Consider the following 17,469-nt stretch of genomic DNA (forward strand, 5'->3'; position numbering starts at 1 on the left):
AGACCAAACACCTGTCAATGCTTTACATGTGCAGACCAAACACGTGTCAATGCTTGACCTGTGCAGACCAAACACCTGTCAATGCTTGACCTGTGAAGACCAAACACTTGTCAAGTGTGTCATAAATTCCTCAGATCCAAATGAGTTTAGTTTAGAGAGGTTTCACTGTAGTATTATTTCTTTAACTTTTTTAATGAACACTGAAAAAGGCTTGTCTTGAATTATTTTATCATACAGTGCTCTATATAGTTTGCTTTCATGTAATCAGTAATAATACTTCAGGTAAACTACTAATGACCTTGACATCAATAAATTGATTGTTTGCTTAATGTCCATTGCCAAATGGTACAAGCATATTGAGCACAAATTAACTTAGGCGCTGCAAGTGGGTTGACTGGGAAAAAGGTGTAGAGAGTTTTAAATTTGCCATTTGATGCGCAGTACTCAAATTTCAAAATTCAGGTTATAAAGGGTTCGTTCTTTCTGTTTATATGTTTATATGCTTTGAATTGTTTCCAGACCCTAGCTGTGTAATAAATATTTGTATCTTGAACATTTTCACACAACCTGTTGTTCATTAATGTAAACACTTGTCCAGGGCTTCACCCATGGTAGAGATTTTAAAATATTGTCTACTATATCCACCTAGCATTCTTCTATAGATCATTTTTATACGACCGCAAAATTTCATGTCAGAGTCATCCGAAGACATTTGGTTTCCCATTGGAAATTTGAATTGAGATTATGACCATATGTTGAGGGAAAATTATTTTTTTTTAAAGGGGGGAGGTGAAAAAAAATGGGAGGGGGGACAATTTTTTTCTCATTTCAGATTTCACAATTCTTTTGCAAAAACAGGGGGGGGGGGTCAATTCGCAACAGCATAGTGTATTGCACAGAAGCAAAAAAAGGGGGGGGGGCAATTTTTTTTCCCTCAAGATTTTAGAAATTGTCAATTTTCCAAAGAAATAAATTGGGGGTCATAATTTATTTTGCTAATTCTTTGTATATAGTCTGAAAACAGATTTACTAAGTATTGCACAACAGCACAGTGTATTGCACAACAGCAAGAAATCTTCAATTGAATATAAATTCAAATCATACAACCAATTTCAAGTTCTTTGACACATTTATTCTGTGTCAGATACATATAATGTGTCAAATAATTAATTACAATCCAAATTCAGACCTGTATCAAGCTTGAATATTGTGTCCATTTTTGCCCCAACTGTTCAGGGTTGGACCTCTGCTGTCGTATCCAGCTGTGCTCGGCAAAGCAGTTTATTGTTATTGAAAAACTATGATACATTACAGAGATATTAAAGTATGGTTCAAGTTATTGATTTTTTTTTTACTTTTATAAACTTAATTATCAATACAATATGTTGCCATTTATGTTTATATAGATAATTTTTTTTTCTTTTCTATTTAATCATGCTGTACTTAAACATTTAAAAGCAATAGACAGAGGTTTTTATACGAACCGCAAAAATTTTTTTGGGATCGTATAATGGTATGATGTTGTCGTCGTCTGTGTCTGCGTCTGCGTCCGAAGACACATTGGTTTCCGGACAATAACATGAGTTTAAGTGAATGGATCTCTATAAAAATTTTTAAGAAGGTTCAATACCACAAAAGGAAGGTTGGGATTGATTTTGGGGATGATGGTCCCAACCGTTTAGGAATGAGGGGCCCAAAAGGGTTTCAGGATAATAACTTGTGTATAAGTATTTCTATTGCTCTGAAATTGTACCACAATGTTTAATACCACAAATAGAAGGTTTGGATTCATTTTAGGGGTTATGGGGCCGGGGTTATGGGGCCAACAGTTTAGGAATTAAGGGCCAAAACAAGCATTTTTCTAGTTTCCAGACAATAACTAGTGTGTAAGTGTATGGGTCTCTCTGACATTGTACCACAAGGTTCCATTTAACAAAGGGAAGGCTGGGATTGAGTTTGGGGTTAATTGCCCCAATTATGTAGGAATTAGGGGCCAAAAAAGGGCCAAAAACAAGCATTTTTATACGCCCGTTTACGGGACGTATTATGGTATACCTCTGTCCGTCCGTCCGTCCGTCTGTCCGTCCGTAGTCAACATGTCGGACATTAACTCAAAAATGCTTTAACCAATTTGCATAAAACTTTGGTGAATTGTTTATATCTATTAACGTGAGCTCCCTTTCGTTTTTTATAAATTTTAGATTTTATGTTTCCGAGTTATGGGGTTTTATTCATTAAAAAAAGGGGGATTTTCCAATTTTCGGACAATAACTCAAGAATGCTTTCACCAACTTGCAAGAAATTGTGGTGAATTGTTTATATCTATTGACATGAGCTCCCTTTCGATTTTTATAAATTTTAGATTTTACGTTTCCGAGTTATTGGGTTTTATTCATTAAAAAAGGGGGGATTTTCCAGTTTTCAGACAATAACTCAAGAATGCTTTCAGCAGTTCTTATGAAACTTTGGTGAATTGTTTATATCTATTGATGTAAGCTCCCTTTAGAATTTTATAAATTTTACATTTTACATTTCTGAGTTATGGGGTTTTATTCATTAAAAAAGGGGGATTTTCCAGTTTTCGAACAATAACTCAAGAATGCTTTCACCAACTTGCAAGAAATTGTGGTGAATTGTTTATATCTATTGACATGAGCTCCCTTTCAATTTTTATAAATTTTAGATTTTACGTTTCCAAGTTACAGGGTTTTATTAAAAAAAAGGGTGATTTTCCAGTTTTCGGACAAATACTCAAAAATGCTTTCAGCAGTTCTTATGAAAATTTGGTGAATTGTTTATATCTATTGATGTAAGCTCCCTTTAGAATTTTATAAATTTTACATTTTACATTTCTGAGTTATGGGGTTTTATTCATTTAAAAAAAAGGGGATTTTCCAATTTTCGGACAATAACTCAAAAATGCTGTCAGCAATTCTCATGAAACTTTGGTGAATTGTTTATATCTATTGATGTAAGCTCCCTTTTGATTTTCATAAATTTCTAATATGACATTGAGAATTAATTGAACTTTATTTGTTTATAGTCTGACAACAGCATTGTGCAACAGCACAGTGTATTGCACAACAGCAAGAAATCTTTAATTGAATATAAAAATTCAATTCATATAACCAATTTCAAGTTCTTTGACTACATTTATTCAGAAACCTGTAATATGTCAAACATTTAATTACAATCCAAATTCAGACCTGTATCAAGTTTGAATATTGTGTCCATTTTTGCCCCAACTGTTCAGGGTTGGACCTCTGCGGGCGTATCCAGCTGCGCTCAGCGAAGCAGTTTATTCTAGTTTCCAGACAATAACTTGTGTGTAAGTGTATGGATCTCTCTGAAATTGTACTACATGGTTCCATACTACAAAGGAAAGGCTGGGATGGAGTTTTGGGGTTATTACTCCAAGGGGGGTTTCAAAAAGTTGAGGGGGGGGGGGATTTTTTTCCCAATTTTTTTAAGGGATTCATATTTTTTTTCAAAATTTTTAAAATTTCGAATTTTTGAAAAGTTTCAAGAAGAAATCTTCAATTGCACAGTATTGGGCAATGGATTAATAAGATCTTTGACCACATTTATTTTGTGTCAGAAACCTATATTATGTCAAAAATTTGATCACAATCCAAATTCAGACAGTATCAAGCTTGAATATTGTGTCCAAATTTGCCCCAACTGTTCAGGGTTCCAATTCTGCAGTCATATCAGGCTGTGCTCAGCGAAGCATTTTATTTCATTTTCAAATACAGTAAAACCTGTATAAACTGGCCGGCTATGGGACTATGGAAAGGGTCCGGTTTGGACAGCGGGTCTGTTTATTCAGGTTTCCTTTTTAACAGGAAATTAATGACTTGTGACGTCAGATATTTTGCATGTAAAAGTTCTGTCTCATTGTAAATTGTAAACTAATAAATACAAATACCGTAAAAATCTTTTATTAAAAGTTATGTCATGATTTGTGTGAAAATATTGTGACATAAACATTACAAGTGTTCCCTGCCTTTTCACCATTTAACTATGCAGGATCGTTGTTTTGAGTCTTCGTATTCATTGGCTTAAGAAATTTCAGAAATTGGTTTGTTCCCTGATTACATATCCTAATATGTCAAAACGACCTCGGTAGCATCAGTCTCCTTCTCATTAGTTTCACTTTCACTTTGAGTTCATTGTTTTCATTTGCATTAGAATCCTCATGTTGTTTGAATTGTTCAATGAGAGTTTTGTTTTACTTCCTTTGTTCATTTCCTAAGTTGGTATAGCTGATTAAAAAGCAAGAATTTTTATCAAACGAAATTTCATCATGATCTAAACATTGTCCTACAATGTATGGTACCCATAAACTCGACAATGGAATGTCGTCATCTGGGTCTTCTTCATTATCATGGTCATTGGTTTCGGGGTTCACAACAGGGAACCCAGCATTTCGAAAACACGATGTAAATTTCTTATTTCGTGATTGGAAAAATTTATCAAAGTTACAACATAAGTTCTATCCCAGATATATTCTGCATTTCTTTTAGTTAATTTTGATTTAAAACTTAATAGTGTTCCAATTATAAAGCTCACTACTGTAAGTTTATGGTTTATCACCTTGCTAATTGATTATCCTGAAAAATTATCTTGTATAAACAATTATGTTTTGATTGCACAGTACATCGATCAATACTGTTATCATGTTAAATTAATTAAACAAACCAGTTTTGAGAGGTTATAATTAATGTAATTAAGAGTATTGGGACTGCATAATTAGACCAGAATTTGGAATACACAGGGTCAGGTTTACAAAGGGTATTTTTTACAAAGACTTTGAAAGGGGAAAATGGGACTTTAATTTTCTGCCGAAATGGACAGGAAACCGGTTTATTCAGGGTCCAGTTTACTCAGTTTTGACTAATTTAAAAACAAAGTTTTATTCATTGACAACCAACATGACTGTTTTTATTTTCAGTGGACAGGAAATGAAAGAAATCATGAATAAAGTAGAAGACTTGATTTTATTTGGTAATGCAGAAGATGTGCAGGAAGAGGGCACTGTAGCAGTGAAAGAGGAAAAATCGTAAGTTCATTTACAGCTTTATATCAATTTTCTGTTAGATACGTAAAGTTTTTAATATGGTAACAACAATTACGTCATAAACTGCAGAAAATTGAGTCATGCATGAAGATCCTGTAGAGATCATAAGACAATTCCCAAAAAAATTTTGTCTCCCGCGTAACGCGTTGAGGGGGACATGGAAATACTGGGCGTTCGTCAGTCTGTCCGGTCTTGTTAGCGCTCTCACAGGTACAATCCTTGCCAGATTTTTATAAAACTTATACTATAGGTTAATATCAGCAATATCTCGGACTAGTTTTATAATGGTGGTAGATCGACTTTTTTAAAAGAGTTATGCCCCTTGGAAATATTAAGTTTATTGAAAATGGCCTAGTTAGCACTCTCACAGGTATAATTCTTGCCAGATTTTTATAAAACTTATACTATAGGTGAATATCAGCAATATCTGGGACTAGTTTTATAATGGTGGTAGATAGACTTTTTTAAAAGAGTTATGCCCCTTGGAAATATTAAATTTATGGAAAATGGCCTTGTTAGCGCTCTCACAGGTACAATTCTTGCCAGATTTTTATAAAACTTATACTATAGGTTAATATCAGCAATATCTTGGACAAGTTTTATAATGGTGGCTGATCGACTGTTTTTAAAAGAGTTATGCCCCTTGGAAATATAAAATATGGGCAACAGGGGGGACATTGGAAATCTGTTCTTTTATATTTTTAAATACAATTCCTTATGAATAACATTACCAAAAGTAGGAATTTCCAGAAATAATAAACACCGGTAGCTGAAAAGTTTCTTTTTCATTTGGCTCAGAGTTAATATACATGTGCAACCCATAACTCATCTCAAACATATCTAGCCTAAATTAAGAAACCAAGGGAAGGCACGATTAAACCATTTCTCTATGAAAAGGAATTGATGCATGTAAATATCAACCAGACAATAAACCAATAAACTCAAAAACACAAAAAAACAATTTTAGATATCTCTAGATCTGTTCCAGAATTATATATGGGACATATATATTAAATGTAAAAAATAGTTTTAACTTTTATTTAATTGGAAAAAAAAGCTAATGACTATATCTTCATTTCCAGAAGTGCTAAGTTACAAGAATTAGACGGTCATGCCAGAGCTGCCCTGACTGCCCACAGTCTGTCAGCTTATGTCTCTACCTTAGATGAAGAACATCTAAAGACATTCACAACTAAAATTATATCAGACTGTGAACTTTGGTTGTCAAGACTTTTCAGGTATTGTACTGTTGTTATCAGACTTTGGACTTTGAACAGTCTTTTGAATTATAGGAAATGTGGGGTACTGTGGATTCATAATTATTCGTTGGATACCAATTTTTACGTGGAATTCGTGGGTACAGGGGAACCACAAATTTAAATGTTCAACAAATCACAAATTTTCTATAGACAAGTAAAATCCTGAAATTAGATATCCATGAAAATGCAAGTTTTCCTCTCCACGAAAATTGGTATCCACGAAAATAAATGAATCCACAGTATATAATATCAGTGAAACAGCAACCTTATAATACAATATAAAACTAGACATTGAGAGGTCAACAAGTGTTCATCTAAAAATCTCTTCATGTTAGTCATGGTAAAGTTGTAAATGCAGGAACAGGTTATCTTTCCTTGGAAACCACTGAATTAATCATAAGAAAGAACTTTGGGATTGAAAAAGGACTGGTATGATATATTTAAATTACTGTTAATTCTCAAATTAATGCATTCATTTATTGCGATTTTGGGAGAATGGAAAAAATATTTGAGATGAATAATTGCAATGTCAAGAAATTCTGCATACAGATATATGTGTCAGATATCAGAATGCCAGTTATTATTGCAAAACTCACCCGGTCGCATTATTTGCTTTTATAAAAACCTTGCAATAATATCTGAACTTACAGTACTGTTACAATAAAACACATCCAAATTGATGAATGTGTTAATCAATTAAAAAAACATTCTTTTTTGAAATGAAATTATAATTGTTAGCTTGTAACACCAATGAAGAATTAACAACTCCAAAAATTATATTTCATTTTCGCAGTATGATTTTTTTGCAAATGGTTTTCATAACAAAATCTTGATAGAAGTTCATAGAACCTTTTTAGCTCACCTGGCCCAAAGGGCCAAGTGAGCTTTTCTCATCACTTGGCGTCCGTCGTCCGTCGTCGGCGTTAACTTTTTACATTTTGAACTTCTTCTAGAGTACCACTGAATGGAATGAAACCAAACATGGCATGAATGTTCCTTATGAGGTGCTGACCAAGTGTTGTTACTTTGTAGCGGATCCATCATCCAAGATGGCCGCCAGCGGGGGACTTAGTTTAACATAGGACCCTATGGGAAATGCATACAAATGACTTCTTTTAGAGAACCACTGAATGGAATAAAACCAAACATGGCATGAATGTTCCTTATGAGGTGCTGACCATGTGTTGTTACTTTGTAGCCAATCCATCATCCAAGATGGCCGCCAGCGGGGGACTTAGTTTAACATAGGACCCTATGGGAAATACATACAAATGTCTTCTTTTAGAGAACCACTGAATGGAATAAAACCAAACATGACATGAATGTTCCTTATGAGGTGCTGACCAAGTGTTGTTACTTTGTAGCCGATCCATCATCCAAGATGGCCGCCAGCGGGGGACTTAGTTTAACATAGGACCCTATGGGAAATGCATACAAATGACTTCTTTTAGAGAACCACTGAGTGGAATGGAACCAAACATGGCATGAATGTTCCTTATGAGGTGCTGACCATGTGTTGTTACTTTGTAGCCGATCCATCATCCAAGATCGCCGCCATCGGGGAACTTAGTTTAACATAGGACCCTATGGGAAATGCATACAAATGACTTCTTTTAGAGAACCACTGAATGGAATGAAACCAAACATGGCATGAATGTTCCTTATGAGGTGCTGACCAAGTGTTGTTACTTTGTAGCCGATCCATCATCCAAGATGGCCGCCAGCGGGGGACTTAGTTTAACATAGGACCCTATGGGAAATGCATACAAATGACTTCTTTTAGAGAACCACTGAATGGAATAAAACCAAACATGGCATGAATGTTCCTTATGAGGTGCTGACCATGTGTTGTTACTTTGTAGCCGATCCATCATCCAAGATGGCCGCCAGCGGGGGACTTAGTTTAAAATAGGACCCTATGGGAAATGCATACAAATGACTTCTTTTAGAGAACCACTGAATGGAATAAAACCAAACATGGCATGAATGTTCCTTATGAGGTGCTGACCAAGTGTTGTTACTTTGTAGCCGATCCATCATCCAAGATGGCCGCCAGCGGGGGACTTAGTTTAACATAGGACCCTATGGGAAATGCATACAAATGACTTCTTTTAGAGAACCACTGAATGGAATGGAACCAAACATGGCATGAATGTTCCTTATGAGGTGCTGACCATGTGTTGTTACTTTGTAGCCGATCCATCATCCAAGATCGCCGCCATCGGGGAACTTAGTTTAACATAGGACCCTATGGGAAATGCATACAAATGACTTCTTTTAGAGAACCACTGAATGGAATGAAACCAAACATGGCATGAATGTTCCTTATGAGGTGCTGACCAAGTGTTGTTACTTTGTAGCCGATCCATCATCCAAGATGGCCACCAGCGGGGGACTTAGTTTAACATAGGACCCTATGGGAAATACATAAAAATGTCTTCTTTTAGAGAACCACTGAATGGAATGGAACCAAACATGGCATGAATGTTCCTTATGAGATGCTGACCAAGTGTTGTTACTTTGCAGTCGGTCCATCATCCAAGATGGCCGACAGCGGGGGACTTAGTTTAACATAGGACCCTATGGGAAATACATACAATTGTCTTCTTTTAGAGAACCACTGAATGGTATTGAACCAAACATGGCATGAATGTTCCTTATGAGTTGCTGACCAAGTGTTGTTACTTTGCAGTCGATCCATCATCCAAGATGGCCGCTAAGGGGGGGGTTAGTTTAACATAGGACCCTATGGGAAATGCATACAAATGACTTCTTTTAGAGAACCACTGAATGGAATGAAACCAAACATGGCATGAATGTTCCTTATGAGGTGCTGACCAAGTGTTGTTACTTTGTAGCCGATCCATCATCCAAGATGGCCGCCAGCGGGGGACTTAGTTTAACATAGGACCCTATGGGAAATGCATACAAATGACTTCTTTTAGAGAACCACTGAATGGAATAAAACCAAACATGGCATGAATGTTCCTTATGAGGTGCTGACCATGTGTTGTTACTTTGTAGCCGATCCATCATCCAAGATGGCCGCCAGCGGGGGACTTAGTTTAACATAGGACCCTATGGGAAATGCATACAAATGACTTCTTTTAGAGAACCACTGAATGGAATAAAACCAAACATGGCATGAATGTTCCTTATGAGGTGCTGACCAAGTGTTGTTACTTTGTAGCCGATCCATCATCCAAGATGGCCGCCAGCGGGGGACTTAGTTTAAAATAGGACCCTATAGGAAATGCATACAAATGACTTCTTTTAGAGAACCCCTGAATGGAATGGAACCAAACATGGCATGAATGTTCCTTATGAGGTGCTGACCATGTGTTGTTACTTTGTAGCCGATCCATCATCCAAGATCGCCGCCATCGGGGAACTTAGTTTAACATAGGACCCTATGGGAAATGCATACAAATGACTTCTTTTAGAGAACCACTGAATGGAATGAAACCAAACATGGCATGAATGTTCCTTATGAGGTGCTGACCAAGTGTTGTTACTTTGTAGCCGATCCATCATCCAAGATGGCCGCCAGCGGGGGACTTAGTTTAACATAGGACCCTATGGGAAATGCATACAAATGACTTCTTTCAGAGAACCACTGAATGGAATAAAACCAAACATGGCATGAATGTTCCTTATGAGGTGCTGACCATGTGTTGTTACTTTGTAGCCGATCCATCATCCAAGATGGCCGCCATTGGGGAACTTAGTTTAACATAGGACCCTATGGGAAATACATACAAATGTCTTCTTTTAGAGAACCACTGAATGGAATGAAACCAAACATGGCATGAATGTTCCTTATGAGGTGCTGACCAAGTGTTGTTACTTTGTAGCCGATCCATCATCCAAGATGGCCACCAGCGGGGGACTTAGTTTAACATAGGACCCTATGGGAAATACATAAAAATGTCTTCTTTTAGAGAACCACTGAATGGAATGGAACCAAACATGGCATGAATGTTCCTTATGAGATGCTGACCAAGTGTTGTTACTTTGCAGTCGGTCCATCATCCAAGATGGCCGACAGCGGGGGACTTAGTTTAACATAGGACCCTATGGGAAATACATACAATTGTCTTCTTTTAGAGAACCACTGAATGGTATTGAACCAAACATGGCATGAATGTTCCTTATGAGTTGCTGACCAAGTGTTGTTACTTTGCAGTCGATCCATCATCCAAGATGGCCGCTAAGGGGGGGGGGTTAGTTTAACATAGGACCCTATGGGAAATACATACAAATGTCTTCTTTTAGAGTACCACTGAATGGAATGAAACCAAACATGGCATGAATGTTCCTTATGAAGTGCTGACCAAGTGTTGCTACTTTGTTGCCGATTTACTGTTCAAGATGGCCACCAGGATATTTTATTAAATAACGGGACCAATATTAATCAAAATTTGGCCTCAATCATTATTTGGGTATCTGTTATGATTTTTATCTATCTTTACATGATTTCCAAAACCAAAGTAGAGTCAGGTGAGCGACACAGGCTCTTGAGAGCCTCTAGTTTTGTTTTGTTTCTGATTAACTTGTTTTAGTATTTTTGTTTCCATTAAAGTGAAATAGTAAGGAACTTAATGGAAAGATAAATTAACTTACATTTGATAACTCCTAGTATTGAACCATTCAATAATTCAGCAGTCAGTTTGCATGGTTATAATTAAATGATTAATCATGTTAATATTATTTTTATTCAAACTCTTCACTTGAACATCAGCTAACCAAGGGTTTGATAAAAGGAAAAGTTGGTTCTCTACATGTGTTTTCATGACATTTACTGAAATTTTAATAATTTAATTATCATATTAGATTTTGTTCAAACATTTCAAAATAAAGCTGACCTGAAAACAATTGTATTTAAACAGATTTGGAGACGCCTCTGTTGTTTATCATGAGGAAGAGATGGATGGATTGGTTAAGATTTGTAGATTGGCAATGTACCAGAAATATCCTAAGTACCCTACAGAAGGATTTGAAGCCTTGTATTCCAGACCTCCTGTTATATATGTCAGTGCATCAGCTAAACCTGGTGTGACAAATTACCTATGTTTACAAGTAAGTATTCCAGTCCTCATGTAAATCAGCACATCAATGTAACCTTCAGTCCTGGGGTAGCAAGTTATCTTTGTGTATTCCAGTCCTCATGTAAATCAGCACATCAATGTAACCTTCAGTCCTGGGGTAGCAAGTTATCTTTGTGTATTCCAGTCTTCATGTAAATCAGCATATCAATGTAACCTTCAGTCCTGGGGTAGCAAGTTATCTTTGTGTATTCCAGTCCTCATGATAATCAGCACATCAATGTAACCTTCAGTCCTGGGGTAGCAAGTTATCTTTGTGTATTCCAGTCCTCATGTAAATCAGCATATCAATGTAACCTTCAGTCCTGGGGTAGCAAGTTATCTTTGTGTATTTCAGTCCTCATGTAAATCAGCACATCAATGTAACCTTCAGTCTTGGGGTAGCAAGTTATCTTTGTGTATTCCAGTCCTCATGTAAATCAGCACATCAATGTAACCTTCAGTCTTGAGGTAGCAAGTTATCTTTGTGTATTCCAGTCCTCATGTAAATCAGCACATCAATGTAACCTTCAGTCCTGGGGTAGCAAGTTATCTTTGTGTATTCCAGTCCTCATGTAAATCAGCACATCAATGTAACCTTCAGTCTTTGGGTAGCAAGTTATCTTTGTGTATTCCAGTCCTCATGTAAATCAGCACATCAATGTAACCTTCAGTCCTGGGGTAGCAAGTTATCTTTGTGTATTCCAGTCCTCATGTAAATCAGCACATCAATGTAACCTTCAGTCCTGGGGAAGCAAGTTATCTTTGTGTATTCCAGTCCTCATGTAAATCAGCACATCAATGTAACCTTCAGTCCTGGGGTAGCAAGTTATCTTTGTGTATTCCAGTCCACATGTAAATCAGCACATCAATGTAACCTTCAGTCCTGGGGTAGCAAGTTATCTTTGTGTATTCCAGTCCTCATGTAAATCAGCACATCAATGTAACCTTCAGTCCTGGGGTAGCAAGTTATCTTTGTGTATTCCAGTCCTCATGTAAATCAGCACATCAATGTAACCTTCAGTCCTGGGGTAGCAAGTTATCTTTGTGTATTCCAGTCCTCATGTAAATCAGCACATCAATGTAACATCCAGTCCTGGGGTAGCAAGTTATCTTTGTGTATTTCAGTCCTCATGTAAATCAGCACATCAATGTAACCTTCAGTCCTGGGCACTGGTAGACCTATTTGGCAAATGACCGCGATTTTTGGATAATCTGCGCGGAACGGAAAATAATTAGAGGTTCATCGTAAATTTGCTGTGTCACAGAAAATTATGCATGTCATCCGGAGATTTACCGTGTCGGCGGGAATTTGCCGTTTGTCCGATAAAACTGGTGTGTATTGAGTCATTGATAGAACCAGTGATGCGTGAGCGACGGTTATTAATAGATCGTTGTATATAGATGTTTACATAATCCATTATACAGTGTCGACGGGAATTAGCCGTTGGTCCGATAAAACTGGTGTGTATTGAGTCGTCAATAGAACTATTGGTGCGTGAGCGACGGTTATTAATAGCTCGTTGTGATATATACAATGTTTACAGTCAGATAAAAAAAAAACTGTCTTATTACCCTTTTCAGTCGAGATAATAAAGTTACTTAATATTTAAATATCGAATTTGGTTATTGTTCAATAAAGAAAAATCTATTTTAATGTGACCGCTGAACAGGATGAATACACGCGGTAACTTTGAAATACACAACTACAAATATTCTCACCTTATAAAATTCTTCTTTATTGTCATGTTTAGAAAAGAAATCAGTTCCTGTACTAATAGTCTTATTACTGTAGATGCCGTAATCCGGCAAGATGTCACATACTGATTTGAGACTTGTTTAATAGAAAAATATATGTATATGTCCGAGGCCAGAGATCATTTAAATTTCATTGGCAAATATGAATTTTTACTACGATCTGATTTACCTGTGTGATCCATTAATCTTTATTAATGAAATGCACATTTATACTCCTAGGGTTGAAGGCATATATAAACAAAACAACATGATTCGATGAGATAACAAGTTGCGAATTGTAGTCCGAATGTGTATACTAGTATATAGGAACATTTGGACATTATTTCATATTCATAATTAATTAGTTCATCCGTCATTTGTTTTATTGAATTACTATTCAACTGTGGTTATACAAAAAGAACCGTTTATTGGAACTAAATACAATGAACCATCTGTTTATTTGATACAGGTGTCAACATTGAATTGAAGCTTTACATTTCTGACGGACAGGGGAAAGTTTTAACCTTAGTTGATATCAGGGGTCAACTGGTATAGCAGTATGTTGGTAATACACCGACCGTCGTTTCATAATATGTATATGTATTTACGCACAATGCAGTCCTTTCAAACTCGATTTCGCTAACTCGTAGGTTGTCTTTTAGACAAAAAAGTTCCATTTAAAAGATATGAAAGTTGCGTACATGTATACCTCAATGCACGTCTTGTTAACTAATCTGTTACATTGTGAAAAATAAATAAGTTATAATTAAAAGATTGGAGGGTTATTTTACATGAATAAAAGTTTTTCTGATCATTATTGTTTTTCAATTATTTTTGAGAGTGCGATCTTAAAACTAAGTTCGTCCTGACATGCATGGAATATTTGCCACTGGAAGTTAAGCAACCAACAATCACTCATCTTAAAATAAGCCTGAGAGATAATATTCTTTTAAATTTTAATTGTTAGACAGTTTCTCCGTTTATTATAAAGCACTTTCAGGTGTAATGTTAAAGTGTATATTATATACATTCCGGGATGAGATTAATTTACTATAATTGCCAACAAAAAAAAAAGAAATGATGTTACGTTTCTTTTGATTAAAAATTAGACTGTAACGAATGTAGACCGAACATTTTAAATAATGAAATAATGCACGCCAAAAATATCTGTAATCAACTTGATCTTAAACTTGACTTCGCTCACAAAAGAGAATGTTAAAAATAACTCAGATCAATTGTGTCGACTGCACGAGATTTTCCAACGGCGGGAAATATCATGTAACTATAAACACAGGTGATGTTACTGACCGATTGTGGAATGTCAATTTAGGGTTAAATTTGATGTGTAATGATTGACATTATTGTGCGCGTTAAAGTTGAGGCTCTAGAAGGTTCATTTCAATTTATAACCGAAAATCTAAAATCAAGTTTTTTTTTCAAATCAACGTTTAAGTTTTGAATCTTGTGGGAGGGAAACTTTATTTTATTTGTTTTTTAGGGGCAAAGGGGGTTACCATAAAAGTCTATAGGAAAATTAAATAAAACAATTTCGAAGGTCACAACTTGTAAACTAATGAAAACAATAATATAGCGAATTAAATAACTGTTATTAGATTGCAATAACATGACGGTTTTTTTTTGTTTCGGGAGTGGGAGTGTGATTACCTTATATACTTGAGATGTTCCATTTTCGGCATTATTTGTATTAGTTTAACTTGTTCTCGGTGGCGGATCCAGATTTTTTTATATAAGGGGAGGGGGCACTAACTGCTAATCATTCTTAAGTGATTCCCTATATAATCAACATTTATTTTCCAACAAAAAGGGGGTGGGCACCGTGCCATTCCCCCTATATAGCCGACCGAGCAATGTATAGCCAGTCAAGGTCGTTAAAAACTTCCATATATATGTATAGCCAGTCAAGGTCGTTAAAAACGCCCGGTTCTATTAGTTTCATTATATCTTCATCAGCATAACTGTATCGGGAGCATTCGAGTAAGGTAGCACTCCATAGATAGGTGTGTAGTTTCGCATGTATGACACAAGCGCTGCAGTTGGCCTAATGTATTAGAAGGCCAGGATCGGAAGATTATTAAACATTCTGTGGCTCAATTTTAATTTTATTTTCTAACTGTGAAGTGCTACCTAAGCCGTGGCCTGCAGAACCCTACTCATATTTTTAAAGGGTGTTCCAAAAGCACATTAAACCACTTCCAGCATTATACAGGTCGTGAGGTACAATTTGATGGGGAGGAGATTTCAATTGCTGTTCGTTGGGTTAATTTCCTATAACTACGAATTTTCGTTTTTTTTTCATCAGATTTGCCCGAATTGTCTATTCTGTTAACTCCATGTAGACCCTCATACGCAATGTTTTGTCTTTTTTTTACCACGAATATTTATATTTGTCAACAAATTAGACAACTTATTTAGTTATTTTTTGTATGTCGAGGATAACTTCAATGTAATTAAAAATCGATCTCTCATCGCTCCCGTTTTCTGATATCTTGTCAAGTTGATTTCCAAATGTTTTTTTTTTTATTTAAGAATTGAATGCTTCTTTTTGTAACTTCATTTGGGTGTAAAAGCGTTGGCCGAAGTACCTTTTGTATGAAGCGCGGAAGCGCTTCATTCTAAAAATGTGCGCACGGTCAATGCTTTTACACCCCTATGAAGTTACAAAAAGAAGCATCCAATACTTATAATTACATTGTTAATTAGCTAGGATCATGAAAACACGATTTTTATCATTTTTTTATTTAATTTGCCTGTGCACTTTACTGTTGGATCTCGTGTCATCATGAATGATAAATTTCATTGTGTAATGAAGTTGATTAAGGAATAACGCGAGATTTCAGTTAGCCACTAAGAATAACGTATTATAATGAAACATACATCTAATGTAATTATATATTTGTACCACTTATTTTATATTCAGATTATAAAAATAATCCCGAATACAAGTACTCCAAATCCCTGATAGCCCCCCTGAAACACCATACCTATATCAATTTAATTAATTCTTAAGACAACCATTTAACTTCAAAGGGGTGGGTGACTGCTTTTTTCCCCTCATAAAATCATATTCTGATCCCCAATTTGATGAGAGAAAAAAATATTTTGGTCAGGCAGATGACAAAAAAATATTCTGAATTCCAGATTTCCCCATACCGTTTATTTTGAGAAAAAAATTGCTTGGTAACAGTGGGGAATAACGTTGTGTTCCAAATAATTTCTGACTCAGACCAAACCCCCTAACCCCTTGAATTTAAATGTTGCTCCTATACGCGTTACTATCATGAATTTTCTATGTTTCATGTATATTTCAGGTCAGGTCCCAGGACATACGCTGTGTTCAAAATTATAAAAACGTAGAAAATTTATGATTCGTGTACGTGTAATATGTCTCAAGAAAATGGATTGAATTAAGTACTATAATCATTTTTTTTATTTATACAAAAATACACAAAGGCAATGAAAACCGTGTGTGCGCCAAGAACGGTCAATACGTATGACAACTCGGGGGCTGATTTAGGGGGGTGGGATGGGGGCAGGTTGTCCAGGTCCCTCCTTATGAAACTACATATTTGGTTAATTCAGACTTTTATTTGCACCTACCCTAATAATTCAGTCGTCATATTCCGCTGATCTACGATTACTTCATTAACAAGTATATAGGAGAAATCGATTACGGGGAGAGACTGAATTTTTCGGGTTTAGTTCAACTCCGACCTTCTTTAGTTTGTACAATATAGCAAGTCTATTTAATCCATTTCTCCGCTGTTTTCGTTATATATAGCACTTTCGTCATACTTAGGCTAGGTCTCAAAGAGTGGGTCATAGATATAAACATATCTAGAAAAATGCTGTGAAGGTAATATCTTGGATGTGCCAACTAATAAACGTGTCAACGCTGTACCATAGGATTTGTATAGTAATATGAAATTTCAGGGTATTGGTGCATGGTCAAGTGGTTAATTAAACTTGGATTATCAATGAGCGAGAATTAATGGCCATTTTAAATCAATCATAAGATAATGGTGATTGCACTTTTTTATTATTATTAAATAATGAAAGCTTTTTCAGAGGGACGTAAAAGGGGGCGTTCCTGCACGGAAGAACGCGAAATAACATTGCCATTTCACGATGAACGAACAATTAAAAATGTCTTGCACGTTGATCTTTTTACCGATTTCACGAAACACGGTGAATAACGAACCTGTTTTCACAGCTGCACGTGAAATAAAAATGGCAAAACAAGTTGCACGATTATATAACCCTTTACCACCCTCTTTTCAGATATAGGGAG

At 35.9% G+C, this 17,469-nt stretch overlaps 1 protein-coding gene across 2 annotated transcripts in view; it reads left to right on the top strand.

The window, feature by feature from the left end:
* Positions 1-17,469, top strand: part of LOC127709812 (putative pyridoxal-dependent decarboxylase domain-containing protein 2) — a 50,939-nt gene that overhangs the window by 4,656 nt on the left and 28,814 nt on the right. For both annotated transcript variants that reach the window (XM_052215467.1, XM_052215468.1), the window contains exons 4-6: positions 4,955-5,062; positions 6,163-6,318; positions 11,229-11,418. In XM_052215467.1, the coding sequence (XP_052071427.1) occupies positions 4,955-5,062; positions 6,163-6,318; positions 11,229-11,418 (454 nt within the window). The remainder of the gene's footprint in view (positions 1-4,954; positions 5,063-6,162; positions 6,319-11,228; positions 11,419-17,469) is intronic.

The sequence above is a fragment of the Mytilus californianus genome, unplaced genomic scaffold (assembly GCF_021869535.1).
Source record: "Mytilus californianus isolate M0D057914Y unplaced genomic scaffold, xbMytCali1.0.p SCAF_7, whole genome shotgun sequence".
Taxonomy (NCBI): domain Eukaryota; kingdom Metazoa; phylum Mollusca; class Bivalvia; order Mytilida; family Mytilidae; genus Mytilus; species Mytilus californianus.